Source organism: Myxine glutinosa, chromosome 3 (genome assembly GCF_964187855.1).
Source record: "Myxine glutinosa chromosome 3, kmMyxGlut1.1, whole genome shotgun sequence".
NCBI lineage: Eukaryota > Metazoa > Chordata > Myxini > Myxiniformes > Myxinidae > Myxine > Myxine glutinosa.
The window spans coordinates 68,478,409-68,493,556 of record NC_136263.1 but is presented as its reverse complement, the minus strand read 5'-3'; the positions used below and the strand labels follow the sequence as shown (position 1 = coordinate 68,493,556).

The 15,148-nt window shown below is 44.1% G+C and overlaps 1 protein-coding gene across 1 annotated transcript in view; it reads right to left on the bottom strand.

Annotated features, from left to right (window-relative positions):
• LRP2 (LDL receptor related protein 2) overlaps window positions 1–15,148 on the bottom strand; it is a 433,005-nt gene that overhangs the window by 137,703 nt on the left and 280,154 nt on the right. Inside the window, exons 53-55 of the mRNA XM_068110809.2 lie at window positions 12,693–13,054; window positions 9,527–9,679; window positions 6,997–7,167 (exon numbers count right to left, since the gene is read on the bottom strand). Coding sequence (XP_067966910.2) covers window positions 6,997–7,167; window positions 9,527–9,679; window positions 12,693–13,054 — 686 coding nt within the window. The remainder of the gene's footprint in view (window positions 1–6,996; window positions 7,168–9,526; window positions 9,680–12,692; window positions 13,055–15,148) is intronic.

The following is a 15,148-nucleotide window of genomic DNA, read 5'->3' as shown; positions in this document are numbered from 1 at the left end:
GAAAGCACTGTGGAAAAAAAGCATGTACTGTGTAAGTGTGTATGTATATACAGACTTGGCATTTAATATGGAATATTTTTTTGTGGGGGTAAACTTACTTTTCAAGATGTCTTAGAACCAAAAGTTCATTGGAATTATGTTGAAATTATTCGAGATTTTGTTAATGTGACCTTTAAAAGAAACAAAAACCACATTTGACATTTCAAAACAAATAAATTTATCCTTGAAAGTGATGTAAACTGATATCGAACTCAATTCATGGACAGTACTGGGTTAAACTTCTGTACGTTTTCCAGAAGTATCTCTTTATTTTGCACATTAGCCAAAAATATTTTTTAACAAAAACAAAAGTTAAATTATGACTGGGATTATGGACAGTAAAATTACAGTTCAGTACTTCGTGTAACCCCCACGAGCATTCAGGAGAGCACGTACACGTTGAGGCATGCTGTTCATGAGATTTGCCAAGGTTTGGACAGGAATCGCTTGCCATGCAGTGACAATAGCCTGCTGCAATTCACGCACAGAGGTCGGCTGCTGGTCCAAGTGGTCGATTTGATGCGTTAATTCTGCCCAACAAGTTCTCTATCGGATTCATATCCGGGGACATGGCAGGACACTCCATATGCTCTACACCACGGTCAGCAGGGAAAGTGTTGGATCATGCGAGCACGATGAGGCCGTGCATTGTCATCTTGGAAGACAAAGTTTCCTCGAAAGGCTGCACGAGCAAATGGAAGCAATGTTTCTTCCAGAATGGCCCTGTACTTGAACTGGTTCAGGTTTCCATTCAGAACAACCAGGTCAGTTTTGCCCCCTGCATGAAAAGCAGCCCAAACGGTCACCCCACCACCTCCAGCTTGGACTCTTGGCACGATACAATCTTTGTTGTAGGCTTCATGCACTTGTCTGCGCACTCAGACGCGGCCATCTTGACGATAGACCAGAAATCTAGACTCGTCACTGAAGATCACGTGATTCCAGTGTCCTGGCTGCCATTGACGGTGCTCTCTGGCCCAATGCAATTGGCGCTGGTGGTGTTGTCTGGTCAGGCGTGGCTTTCTCAGGGGATGCCTGGCACGATAGCCTGCTTTGAACCAGTCGTTGGTTGACTAGCCTTCTGGATACAGGCACATTTGTCAGTTGCTGCCACTCAGCCCTAAGCCGATTAGCTGACTTGGTACGGCCATTGCGGACTAACCGGTGCAACTGGCGATCATCCCTCCTTGTGGTTCTGCAAGGACGTCCTGGCCTCGGTATTGGAGTAGGGACACCCCTCTGAGCATTTCGTTTCAGGATCTTTGACACCTGGTCTTGAGTGATGCCATACTGCCGAGCAATAGCACGCTGTTTCATGCCGTAATTTCGTAAAGCCACCACTCCATGACAAACAGCATTGTCGAGTTGACGGACCATCTCCAGAGGAAGCGGCAATAACTTTTGGAGACGTGCAGCAGTTGTTTTCCACTAATACAGAACGCAACAACCCTTGTGTACCCGATTGTGAAGCCAATCATCAAATGCACCTGTCCGTACATTTTGCCAAGCCACCTGTGATATCATCCTGTTGTTGACTTCTTGCTGCGACAGACAATCAGTGACATGGTTCTTTTGAGACAATCAGTCAAGAAGACTTGACTTCCGCTTCCGGTCCGGTCTGGAGAGGACGCTGGCGTTACTTGTTCGCCGCTTCTCCGACTGGGCCATTGTACATAGTTTGCTTTTCTGGTGGTCGTGGCGGATTTTTGACCGTTGGGTCTACCCTCTGCTCGGTCCCGGCTCTGCTCCTGGCTTCGCCTGCCCGACTCCTCCACTGTTTCCTCAGGCCCGCTCCCGTTGTTTGTGGCTGTTGTTTGCGGCGGTGGCTGTTTGCCGCTGTGGTCTTGATTAGCGGCTACGGTCGTTTGCCGCTGCGTTTGCCGCTTTGCCTCCTCGACCTTGGCCTCGTACTCGTCCCTTCGCTGCTGCCTGGCATGGCTCTGAGGTACTCAGCCGCAAGGCTTCTTCTGCTCAATACTCACTCCACCCCATCATGCATCTCTGCAATCAAGTACCACGGACTCCTGCGACGACCCAGATTCATTCATAGAGGCTCCGGTCGTAAGTTTGTTTACTTACATACAGGTCACTCCATTCCCGTACTCTGGTCGGCTCAGCGCACTCCCACTCATCGTCTCAGCGCACCTGGTCACAGCAACGCACACGATCGCACCTCCTATCTGCAAACCCTGGCTAAATCACCTGAGTTCATCCCCACCGTACAAAACAACATCAAGCTCACCCTGTTCAATACCCGGTCCCTCAACAACAAAAGCCTCATCCTGAACGACTACATTCTGGATAATAAACTGGACTTTCTCTGTCTCACTGAAACCTGGCAACAACCTCTGGACTACTTCTCACTCAACCTCACTGCACCCAATGGATATTCCTACATCAATAAACCACGCCCGGAGGGCTGAGGTGGTGGAATTGCCGTAATTCACCGACAAGACATCAAGACCAGTCTCATCTCCATCTCATCTGCTCCATCATTTGAACACCTGGCTTTTAAACTCTCTGGTCACACACAGTCAGTCATGGCTGTCGTCTACCACCCTCCCAAACCACACCCATCATTCCTGTCTGACTTCTCCTACTTTCTGACCCAGCTCTGTTCCCTCTCCCCCTCAATCCTCCTCCTCAGTGATTTCAATATCCACATGGACTCCACTGACTCCACAATAACCACTGACTTCACTGATTTACTCACCTGCTTTAACCTCACTCAACATGTCAACTTTCCTACCCATAACCATGGTCACATTCTGGACCTTGTCTGCTCTACTGGATTAATTTTGCACCATCTCTCTGGCTCCGACCTCACCCTCTCTGACCACTTAGCCATCACTATGACCATCAACATCCCCACCCCAGCACCAAGGCATTATCGCATTATAGCACTATCAACTTCCGTAAGCTAAACGCTCTTTCACCTACCTCATTCTCATCCACCCTCTCTGAAAAAATGTCCACTTCTCCCTTCGTTGACCTCCACACCCCTTCTGACCTCACTGACTACTACAACCACACTCTCTCCTCCTGCCTTGACCAGCTTGCGCCTATAAAAACCAAAACAGTTTCTTTCACCCATTCTGCTCCCTGGTTTACCCCTGAACTCCGCCTGATGAAAACTCGTGCTCGCCAACTTGAAAGACTCCGCAATAAAACAGGTCTCACAATTCACTCCCAAGCCGACAAGGACCACCTACAACACTACAAAGATGCCCTCTCCCGTGCCCGCTCCGCCTACTACTCTCAAATTATCCACTCTGGCTCCGGAAACCGAAAAGCACTCTTCTCTACAATAAACAAACTCCTCAGCCCCCTGAACACCACCACCCAGTCATTCACAGTAGACAACTGCATCTCCTTCCTTTCATTCTTCCAATGCAAAATTGACAACATCTACAACAGCTTAACCACCACCGCACCCGCTCCCCCTTAAACCACCTGCCCCCCCTTATCCTGCCAACCCCTGTCTCAGTTCTCCCCAGTCTCCCCTACTGACCTCTCTGAACTCCTCATAGGAATGAAAACTGCCACCTGCACTCTTGACCCCATCCCCTCCAGCTTTGTCAAGGCCTCCCTTCCTGCTCTCTCTCCACTTATCACTGCAACAATAAACTCCTCCCTGTCTACAGGCATCGTCCCACCATCCCTCAAAATTGCTGCTGTTACCCCCATTCTGAAAAAACCTGGACTCAACCCTGACACCCTAAATAACTTCAGACCCATCTCCAACCTACCCTTTCTGTCAAAAGTTTTGGAACGCGCTGTAGCCACTCAACTCAAACATCACCTCTCTGCCAATAACCTGTATGAAACATTCCAATCCGGATTCCGCTCCAACCACAGTACTGAAACTGCTCTCCTCAAAATCACCAACGACCTTCTCCTCTCCTCTGATGCTGGCAACCTCAACATTCTCATCCTCCTCGACCTCAGCGCCGCCTTTGACACCATCAATCACACCATCCTCCTCACCCGACTTGAAACCACCTTTAACATTACCGGCACTGCCCTCTCTTGGATCAAATCATACCTCTCTGACAGACGCCAGTTCATCTCCATCAATAACTGCAAATCCCCCACTGCTCCCCTCCCCCAAGGTGTCCCCCAAGGTTCAGTTCTTGGCCCCCTCCTCTCCATCCTGTACCTGTCCCCCCTTGGTCACTTAATCCGCCGTCATGGTCTCCAATTCCACTGCTTCGCCGATGACATCCAGCTTTTCATCTCCACCAAGTCCATCTCCACCGCCACCCACTCTATCCTGACAAACTGCATCACTGAAATAAAATCCTGGCTTCAAATCAACTTCCTCAAACTTAACTATGATAAATCTGAAATAATCATCATTGGCCCAAAAACGCTCACCAAATCCACCCATAACTTTGCCCTCAACATCGACGGTTTCCCAGTATCCACCTCCCCTCACATCCGGAATCTTGGCATCATCTTTGACCAAACCCTCTCCTTCGACAAATACACTAAACACATCACAAAGACAGCCTTCTTTCACCTGAAAAACATCGCCCGTCTCCGTCCATCCCTCTCCTCCACGGCTGCAGAAACCCTCATCCACGCCTTCATCACCTCCCGTCTGGACTACGGCAACAGCGTCCTCTATGGTTCACCCTCAATAATCACCAATAAACTCCAATACATTCAGAACGCCGCTGCCCGTCTACTCACCCATTCCCGGACCCGTGACCACATCACCCCCGTCCTTTACAAGCTTCACTGGCTCCCCATCCCCCAGAGAATCCAGTACAAGATCCTCCTCTTGACCTACAAAGCCCTCCATAACCTGGCCCCATCCTACCTGGGTGACCTCCTCTCCAGACACACTCCCACCCGCAACCTCCGCTCTGCTGGTACCAACCTCCTGACCCCCCCCCCCCCATCCGGACCAAATTCAGATCCTGGGGGGACAGGGCCTTCTCCATCGCTGCTCCCAGCCTCTGGAACTCACTACCTCACACCATCAGAGACTCCTCCTCACTCACCACATTCAAAACATCACTCAAGATCCACCTGTACAACACTGCATTCAACATTTAACCCACAGCATTTAACCCCTGACTTTCTCTTCTCCTTCTCCTTCCTTTTGCTTTGATTATTTACTTATTGATTTTTGTCTTTTTGCACTTGTTTTTTGTACTCTGTCAAAGCGTCTTTGGGCTTCTTGAAAAGCGCTATATAAAATAAATGTATTATTATTATTATTATTAATTTAACAAATAAATCACCAAAGTGTAAAAGAAACTCACCAGATTTATATACTGAGTTAAGAAAGTAAACCCAAGTCAAGAAAAAAAAAATATTCCATATTAAATGCGAAGTCTGTATATATATATATATATATATATATATATATATATATATATATATATATATATATATACCCTGCTTACCCTGCTTCAAATGCTGAAGAGTACCAATCGTGAAAAAAATAATATGCTGTGGAATAGACCATTGTCACCAGCAACACTCTTTATGGTACAATGGATGAAATCAACAGAACATTGATTGAGGTATGCGAACTGCTGGAGGAGGCAAGGAGAAGCTGACACTTCAGGCATTAACCCTTTGTCAGAACAAAAGATTTCGGCAAACCACTCAGGCAAAAAGATAAACAACCCTGACCCTCTTTTTAAAAATCGGTTATTTCCACCCGCATGTGCTCCCTGACCCAGCTCTGACTCATTCCCACCTTCAATCGACCATGACCCCAATGAGGTGTCTCATTTTTTTCTCTGATGAAGGGTTAACATCTGAAACACCTGCTTCTCCTCGCTTCCCACGTCGGTTAACATGCCTCGATCAAGGTCCTGTCAATTTCATCCATTGTTCTACTTGCCCCCTCCGACGCATATCACAACTAACTTTCACCAGCTCGCCATTCTTCATGGTCCAGCCTTTAGGGTCCAGTCCATTTCATTCTTATGCACAGTCTTATGAGTCTTATGAGTGTCTGGAACAAGTTTTTAGAAAAATGGGAGATAAAATTGCAATTGCCAACACTTATTGATCCACCATCAATTGAAATGTAAGACTGACACAATTTGATGAGAAGCACTCATTCAAATCATTCAGTGGAAGGATCAAGTGTGAAAGCTGAACTCGATGTGCACAGAGTACGATTTAAACAATTTCCACCATTTTTCACCACTACGTGCTTTAGCATCAGTCAAATCTCTGGATCGTGCCAGGAAATCCAAAACATAGAAAAAGTATTATTTTCTTTTCAACCAATTGACAACAAAAACAACAACATGCATTTTAAGGCCATGTTCCCTGCTTGTTCACTGCTAGAGCAGGGGTTAGCCTTGCGGTCCCCATGACAATCTTCTCCATTTTGCCCTATTTTCTGCATCCCCCCTTGTTAACCCCCTTGCCCGCATTTCCTCTTCCACCACCTTTAGCCAAGTCTTTCGCGGTCTTCCCCGTCCTCTACTTCCTTCTACATTAATTTCCATCACTCTTCTCAACCAGTCACTTTCATCCTTCCTCAACACATGACCAAACCATCTCAACCTGTTCCTCTTCACAGCATCAATCACAGGCTCGATTCCCATCATCTTTCGCAATTCATCATTTGTCTTCCTCTCTCTCAACGATACTCCGCACATCCATCGAACCATTCGCATTTCCACCCTTTCCAGCCTTCGTTGCTGCTCTACGTTCATTACCCATGTCTCGCTCCCATAAATCATAACACTTCTCACACATGCAGCATACACCTTTCCCTTCAGCTTTGACATTTAAAAGCTTCAGCTCAAAAGCTTTAAAAGCTTCAGCTCAAAAGCTTTAAAAGCTTCAGCTTTTTTGACATTTTCCTTCAGCTTCAGCTTCATACATTTTCAATCTAAGCCACCTTAAATATGCATTACGATGCCCCTGTATGATATCTTTATAATATCAATCAACCTGCAGATTGGAAGAAACTCTTACTCAATGTAGTTGAGATGGGCATCGGCCCAAAATATGCGGTCAGTGGTGTAGTCGATGGTGAGTCCGTTCGGCCAGCTCAGTTTTCTGGACACTAGAACAGCATGGTCATTGCCATCCATACCTGCACGAGCAATGTAGGCGTTGGTGCCCCAATCCGTCCAGAACACGTACCTGATGCAAACATAAAAAGGTTACTTTTGCTCTTGGCAAATCAAATGCTACCTTCACTCCTCAAACATGAAACTGTTCGGAAAATATCAACAAGACAGCAAACAAAATACCAATTATACAAAAGCTTAATTATAATCTAGGATATAGTACATTGTAAGATTGTCAGATATCACAAGATGGCGTCAGTGTCCGGATGTGGATTACTTCAAAAAGAGTCTTTTCTCAACTGCTTTTCTTTAAAGGTATTCGATACGCTCTTTTCCAGTCTTTTGTCGATGAGCATCAAAGTCAAATGAAGTCACTTTTAAATCATTGGGCAAAGCAGCCATGTTGACTCAGGTGAGCCAGGCTATCCATACAAAATCACACATATTGAACTTCTGAACCTCTCGATCAGCTAATGCTAAATAATATCCTAGAGAGACCCTAACCTCGTGTCTTCCTCCCAAACTAGCCACAGACTGGGCATCATCCCCCATCATGCCAAGTCCTTCCTTGATATATCTAAACTTCTCATAGCCTACACAAAAACAAGGTCTTTGTCCGTAGTTCAATGGTGTACCGCTCTAACTTATGGGCTGTTTCTGCCGCTCCCATTTGTCGAATATAAAGTTCTCGACATCATTGACATCTTTCACTAATAATTAGAAGCACATGACCTGCTGCTCTCTCAATGTAAACAGTTTGGTGGTCTCTGTTTTCTACTGCCTCTCCTTAGGTCAGGTCTTGCTTATAAACCTCTGCTCTTTCATTCCCCTAAACCTCCCCGGTTCTTTCAGCTTTTACTCATTCTTCAACAAATCACATCCTTGTTAAGCCCACAAAATTCAGGCTTACAGCTCACCTCCACTCCTTTTGTTCTTCTTTATTCTTGTTTGTGAAATGTCTTTTCTCAGTCTGTTAAATTCTCCTCTTCCCTCCACGGCTTCAAGATGGATATGCAACCTCACCATGTGATCCTCCGCCCTTACCAATTAACTTTTTTTATCATCTTTAACCCAAACCTAACCCTCCCATCTACTTGCCTAACATCTACAAACCTAACCCTCCCATTACATGAGGATGCGACGTTTTCTTCCCTCTTATCTGCTCTCCTATTTGTCCAACCCTCGGTGGCATCCACACATTGTTCCACTGCTCTACTGTCAGTGCATTACATTCTACTCTCTTTCACCTCGCTCTTTAATGAGCCTGATCTATTTTTCTTTTTTGTATACAAAGGCAATGCTCATGGAAGAACTAGACCACTGAATGGATCAGGCCACAACAAAAAGAAGGAATGGTAGAAATTGGGGGAAAACATCAACAGAAGGGTTGAAGGACAAAATAGAGGGCGAATTGGACAAGTCATGTTTGTGGGGAAGAAGGAGTGGAAGGAAAGGACGCACGGGGGTGGATAAGATGGATACAGAAGCAAACTGTAAGGAAGGAAAAAGTGTAAATTTGGAAAGAGTTGGACCAGTGGGAAGGGTTGGGGTGATGGGGTTAAGGAGAATGGAAAAGATCATGATTTTGGATTGCGGATGTTCTGAGATGGTGGTGAACAGCTGTCATGAAGACCTGGAGGGAAGGATGAGATTGAAGAGGATGTGGAAGTTGATTTCACAATCAGAAAGAAAGAGGAACGAATGAGTGGCGGTGAGCCGTGATTCTGGAGAGCCTCGACTTTTAATTCTAAAAAGAAAAAGTGGATGATGTCATGTATCTTATATGTTTGTGGCCAATTTCCTTTGGCCATCATAAGTGCTCTTCTTCTCATTTAATAGCCCTGGAAGTCCAACAGAACTCATATATGTAACCATCAAAGTTCAAACAATATTGTAAATCCCCTTCTTTGCAATTTCAACTTGGCTCATGTTTTGCTCTTCTGAAAGGCAAAAATTACACATGAAAGTCAGCCGCAACTCATTTCGCATGGCTGATTACATAGTCTTAGAAACTTTCAGTTGATAATATCCACAGTTTAACTCGTCTCCTGATGCAGACCAACACTCTCCTTCATGATGACTAGCTTCCATTATGCCAACAAGCTGTTTGGTTGACTGTCCCATTTGCAATCCTGTTTATGGCCCAAAAGTGATCCTGTGCTCGTAAATTTGTCACACACTGTAAAGGAGAGTAATGTTATATGTCCGTCACAGCCCAAATTGCACACATTACAGTGATAAACATTTCCAGGACAACCAAATACAAGTAAATAATAGTGGGTACAACTCTGTTCAGGAAAGTACAAATTCAATTGAACAAGTAGGTATATCCTCAGGGTTATTTGGACTCAGGGTAGGGGTGGGGTGGATTTGTAGTTGGGAAAAGCTCTCATCATTTATTCTTCTTTTTTTGTGAAACAAGTAAATCTTACCCGTATTTGGGATACAAAGCCACTGCATGAGGATTTTGAAAGCAGCATGTCCGATTTACAGCCAAGCAACCAGAGATGAGTTTTTTTTTGAAACGTCCATCAAGTTCTGCTACGTTCATGCAATCCAACATATCATCAACCCAATAGATCTTCCTGAAAATGCACACAGTTATTAACCTGAGTGTGCCCATGCTATAGTATTCATGTGGTGTGTGCTCAAGCTCATTCAATGTTGTGTGCTTCACTGCATGCTTGTACTGACATCAGTCTGCATTTCTGTAAGATTGCTGTATCTATGTCTGCATTGCTACTACAGTGCCTTCAGAAAGTATTCATACCCCTTGACTTTTTTCACATTTTGTTGTGTTACAGCCTGAATTGTAATTGGATTAAAGTGAGTTTTTTTTTGACCCTGATGTACACGTAATACTCCATAATGTCAAAATGGATTTTTTTTCCCCAAATTTTTACAAAATAATTAAAAGTTATACTTGCCCCCTGGGTGGTCAATACTTCATAGAAGCACCTTTCACAGTGATTACAGCTTTGAGTCTTCTTAGGTATGTTTGTATCAACTTTGCACATCTGGATTTGGGAGAGATTCTCCTATTCTTCCTTGCAGATTTGCTCAAGCTCTGTCAGGTTGGGTAGGGAGTGTCGGTGAACAGTAATCTTTAAGTCTTTCCACATATTCTCAAAGGGATTCAAGTCTGGGCTTTGGCTTTGCCACTCAAGGACTTTCATGTTCTTGTCCTGAAGCCATTCCAGTGTTTCTTTAGCTGTATGTTTGGGGTCATTGTCGTATTGAACTGTAAATCTTCACCGCAGTCTAAAGTCTTTTGCACTCTGAAGCAGGTTCTCCTCACGGATTTCAGTGTATTTGGCTCCATTTATTGTTCCCATGATCCTTACAAGTTTCCCAGTCACTGAGGCTGAAAATCATCCCCATAGCATGATGCTGCCACCACCATGCTTCACAGTAGGGATGGTTTTAGATGGGTGATGAGATGTGCTTGGTTTCCACCAGATGTAGCACTTTGCATTCAGGCCAAAGAGTTCAATTTTTATCTCAATAGATCACAGAATATTTTGTCTCATGCTCTCAGAGTCTTTCACGTGCCTTTTTGCAAACTCCAGGCGTGCTGTCATGTGCCTTTTTCTCAGGAGTGGCTTCCGTCTGGCCACTCTCCCATAAAACCTAGATTTGTGAAGTGCTGCAGAGACTGTGTTGTCCTTCTGGCAGGTTCTCCCATCTCAGCAAAGGAACTCTGTAATTCTGTCAGAGTAGTCATTGGGTTCTTGATCACCTCCCTGACCAAGGTCCTTCTTGACTGGTTGCTCAGTTTGGTCGGATGGCCAGCTCTAAGAAAAGTCTCGGTAGTTCCATATTCTTTCATTTCCTAATGATGGAGCTCATTGTGCTCTTGGGAACTTTCAACACTCTAGAAATTGTTTTATACCCTTCCCCAGATCAATGCCTCCTCACAATTCTATCTCGGAGTTCTACGGACAGTTCCTTGGACCTCATGGTAGAGTTTCTGCTGTGACATGCACTGTCAACTGTGGAACCTTATATAGAAAGGTGTGTTTCTTTATAAATCATTTCCAATCAATTGAGTTGGCCACAGGTGGGCTCCAATCAAGTTTAGAGACAGTATTATGTGTAGATCTGTGACAAAAAACTCAATCGAATCCATTTTAAATTCAGCCTGTAACAAAAAAAAATGTGAAAAAAAAAATCAGGGTTGTGAATACTTTTTTATTTTTATGTTGGAGGCTCCAGGCATGTACTTTACTTATAGCCCTCATCGAGGCCAGGCCTTAAATAAAAGAGACGAAAAGTGTATGATGAAATGTGAATGGTGTTTATTTGCGAGAAAGAGATTAAAGCTAGCCCGGTAGCTATAGTTTGAGTGAGACAGAAAAGAAAGTAAAACCAGCAATCCTGACACGGAGAGTGTAAAATGGTTCAGGGCACCACTTTAATGCTCCTAAGTCAGGAATGTAGTACTACCCTGGGCGGTTGCTGTCTACATTCTACTAGCTATGAGAAGCCTCTTCAACCAGAAAGGATATGGGCACTCCACCAGAGACTTTCTGAAGGCACTGTATGTCTGTGGACCATGCTTCACAATAGCATGACCGCATCTGTCTGTGTGCTTCTCCTCCAACCATTCATTGTTCTTTTTCCTCCTCGTTAGTGATAGACTATCAATTGTGGTTGATTTGTTGTCTCCTTCACTTTATGCAGCCATGGCCATGGGGTTGGGAGTGGTGTTGTGTAAGAAGCATTTGTGTTGTTGTATTTGGTAGAGTTATAGCACCACAATGTAGCAGACAGACAGAAGACAACCTGCTTTCCACTGCATTTCCCGATGTTTTTCTGCATTTTTACACAATAGTTCTGCAGCTATTTCAAGGGCTTTAGACTGTAATTTAAAAAAACAAGACCGAAAGTCTAACATCGGCATAGCCGGGCTTGTAAAATATTATAAACCACAAACACACATGATTAACTTTTTAAACAGTCGCTAATGCTGCTTTATATAACATTAAACAAAAAAATTTGGAGGAATGCAGACATCCATGAGGTAAGTTTTACTTACAGAACTGAGGGAAGATCTACTGTAATCTAGATTATACCCCACAAGGGTTGGGTATGTACCGTTTTGTTGGAAGACTCGTAACGCCGATGCTTTCGATATTTGATGGTCATTTTAACAATCGGTTTGTTTGTGTTTCTCACTGAATGAAAAACCTAAAGGTAGAGCATGTAGATTGTGATGTATGACAGGTTCGACGATATGTTTGGCATGAACGGCATAGGAATCAAAATGGCGGAGTGTGGAGAGTCGGGCGCCGTACCGCCGTAATGACATTAGGAGTAATCACATCGTAATGAGCTGTCATGTGACCAGATTATCAGCTCTGATTGGTATACGTTTGAGGGGACATACATACATACATACATATACATACATGCAGATGGACAAACACTGTTCTAGACGGCTTTGCCCTATGGGATACGCAGTAAGAAAACGTGTAAGCACACGTGTTCATTACACATTTGCAACACATGTCGATGAAAACTCATGCATTTATTGAACGTGTTGAAGTGTGCAACAATAATGATATTATTCTTCAAAAATGAAGAGGCATTCCTCACCGGCCAATCCAATCGATGGCAAGACCTTCGCCTCCTGGCACGCCGCTGTTTATGATTGTCTCCAACCTCGTTCGATTGAAGAACATGCGTTCCAGCACCCTGCGGCTTGCGTCCAACCAGTAAATGCGTTGCTCATGATGGTCAAAGTCAAGAGCCACAGCTTTGGACAGATTTTGAAGGATGAGAGTGTAACTGGCACCGTTTACAGTCAGATTTCTTAAATAGTATCTGTTGCTGAAGATTAGGTATGGCGTGAGGCCACTGTTCTGTCGACAGAAATGACCGCTGGTATCACGAAGGTAGCCGTTTGCACACTTGCATAAGTAGGATCCAACTGTGTTCTCACAAATCTGGCTACACACCTGTGGGGTCAAAGATGAAGGTTAAAGTTAAAAAATTATAAATTAATTTATATAATCAACTTTCTTGCGTTTCTTTTGGAATTGGACAGAAAAGTGAAATAAAAATGCAAGTTAAAGGTGGAATCGCAGACAATTGCGAGTTAATACAATACGTCTCCCCACCCCCAACCCCATACACTTTGACCCCTGTAAAATCAAAATGAGGAAACCAGACCAATGTTAACCTGCTTTCATCTGAAGGGGATGCAGCAAGGTATTTTTCCACTAATTTGTGGCTGGATTGGTAGAAATATAACGGCTTGGCAGCTAAAACCCGTGAGAAAAACAATTTTGACCTTTGACCTTGATTGCACGACAAATTTTGACCTTTCACCAATGAATAAAAGACACCAGACCAATGTATCCCAGCTTTTAGTATGTACGGACTATGGTAAGATATCATTTTCTGAGTCCTGTCTGGATTGTTTGAAATACAGAAACATCACAAACCCAAAAGGTTAATTTTGGAACCAATTTTGACCTTTGATCCCTGTATAATCCTGAAAACACTCTAATCCGAAATATTTCTCTGCACTGCTAGAGCAGCTGTTTGAGAGCACCTTTACGACAAATATCATCTCCATCTACTGAAAGACAAGGGAATGGCAAAGGCAAATTTGTAGGTTTTACCATTCACCTTTGACCCCTTAAAATCAGAATGGAGTCTAAATCGAAAATATGAAAATAGGGCCTGGGAGTATTTGGCCAAGGTACCTGCATGCCAAATTTGAAGATGATTGGCTTAGAAATGAAGGAATAGTGTGCGACTATAATTTGTTAGAAAGGAAAAGAAAGAAAGAAAGAAAGAAAGAAACAGGAAAAACAATGTCGCTCTCCTTGAAGGAGCAGAGATGTCAGGAAGTCTGAAGGTGAGGCAAAATCCACTGGTCATTGTTTTAGATCATGGATGAAATAATATTGGGAATCATTAATTAATTGGCATTAGACAGATAATAATGCGAGTTATCTTACAAGGAACTACAACAAAGGAGGAGGCCATTGGCCCCATCAAGTTTGTGCTATGGTTGCCAACGACTTGTTGTTTGCCCACGCCAAAGTCTTTGTTTGACTCAGCCAAGGTCGGGTACAAACAGCTGACCTTCCAGTTCCGGAGAGAACGTTCTAACCATCATGCCACATAGTCTGATCATGATTTCCAAAAGGTGCTTCATATTAAACCACGGTTTCGGAATCCCTATTAAAATTGGATTCAGCAAAAGTGCAATCTTATTTTTAATTCCTTATCTGTGTCCAGTCATGTTACTCCATCACCTGCTTCAATGTTGCATCTCATCCCTCTCTCACATTGTCTCCCATTTCTAATCAGGTAAACCTTTTAATTTCACTATAACCTCCTGCACTACCAAGGACTCGAAAGGATACAGACACTCAACCAGAGAGGATACGGACACTAAACCAGAGAGGATACAAACACTCATACAGAAAGGATATGGACACTCAACCAGAGAGGACACGGAAACTCATACAGAGAGGATATGGACACTCAACCAGAGAGGATACGGACACTCAACCAGAGAGGATACAGACACTCAATCAGAGAGGATACGGACACTCAACCAGAGAGGATACAGACACTCATACAGAAAGGATATGGACACTCAACCAGAGAGGACACGGAAACTCATACAGAGAGGATATGGACACTCAACCAGAGAGGACACGGAAACTCATACAGAGAGGATATGGACACTCAACCAGAGAGGATACGGACACTCAACCAGAGAGGATATGGACACTCAACCAGAGAGGATACAGACACTCACACAGAGAGGATATGGACACTCAACCAGAGAGGATACGTACACTCAACCAGAGAGGATACGGACACTCAACCAGAGAGGACACGGACACTCAACCAGAGAGGATACGGACACTCAACCAGAGAGGATATGGACACTCATACAGAGAGGATATAGACACTCATACAGAGAGGATATGGACACTCAACCAGAGAGGATATGGACACTCAACCAGAGAGGATATGGACACTCAACAAGGGAGAATATGGACACAACCAGAGAAGATACAGACACT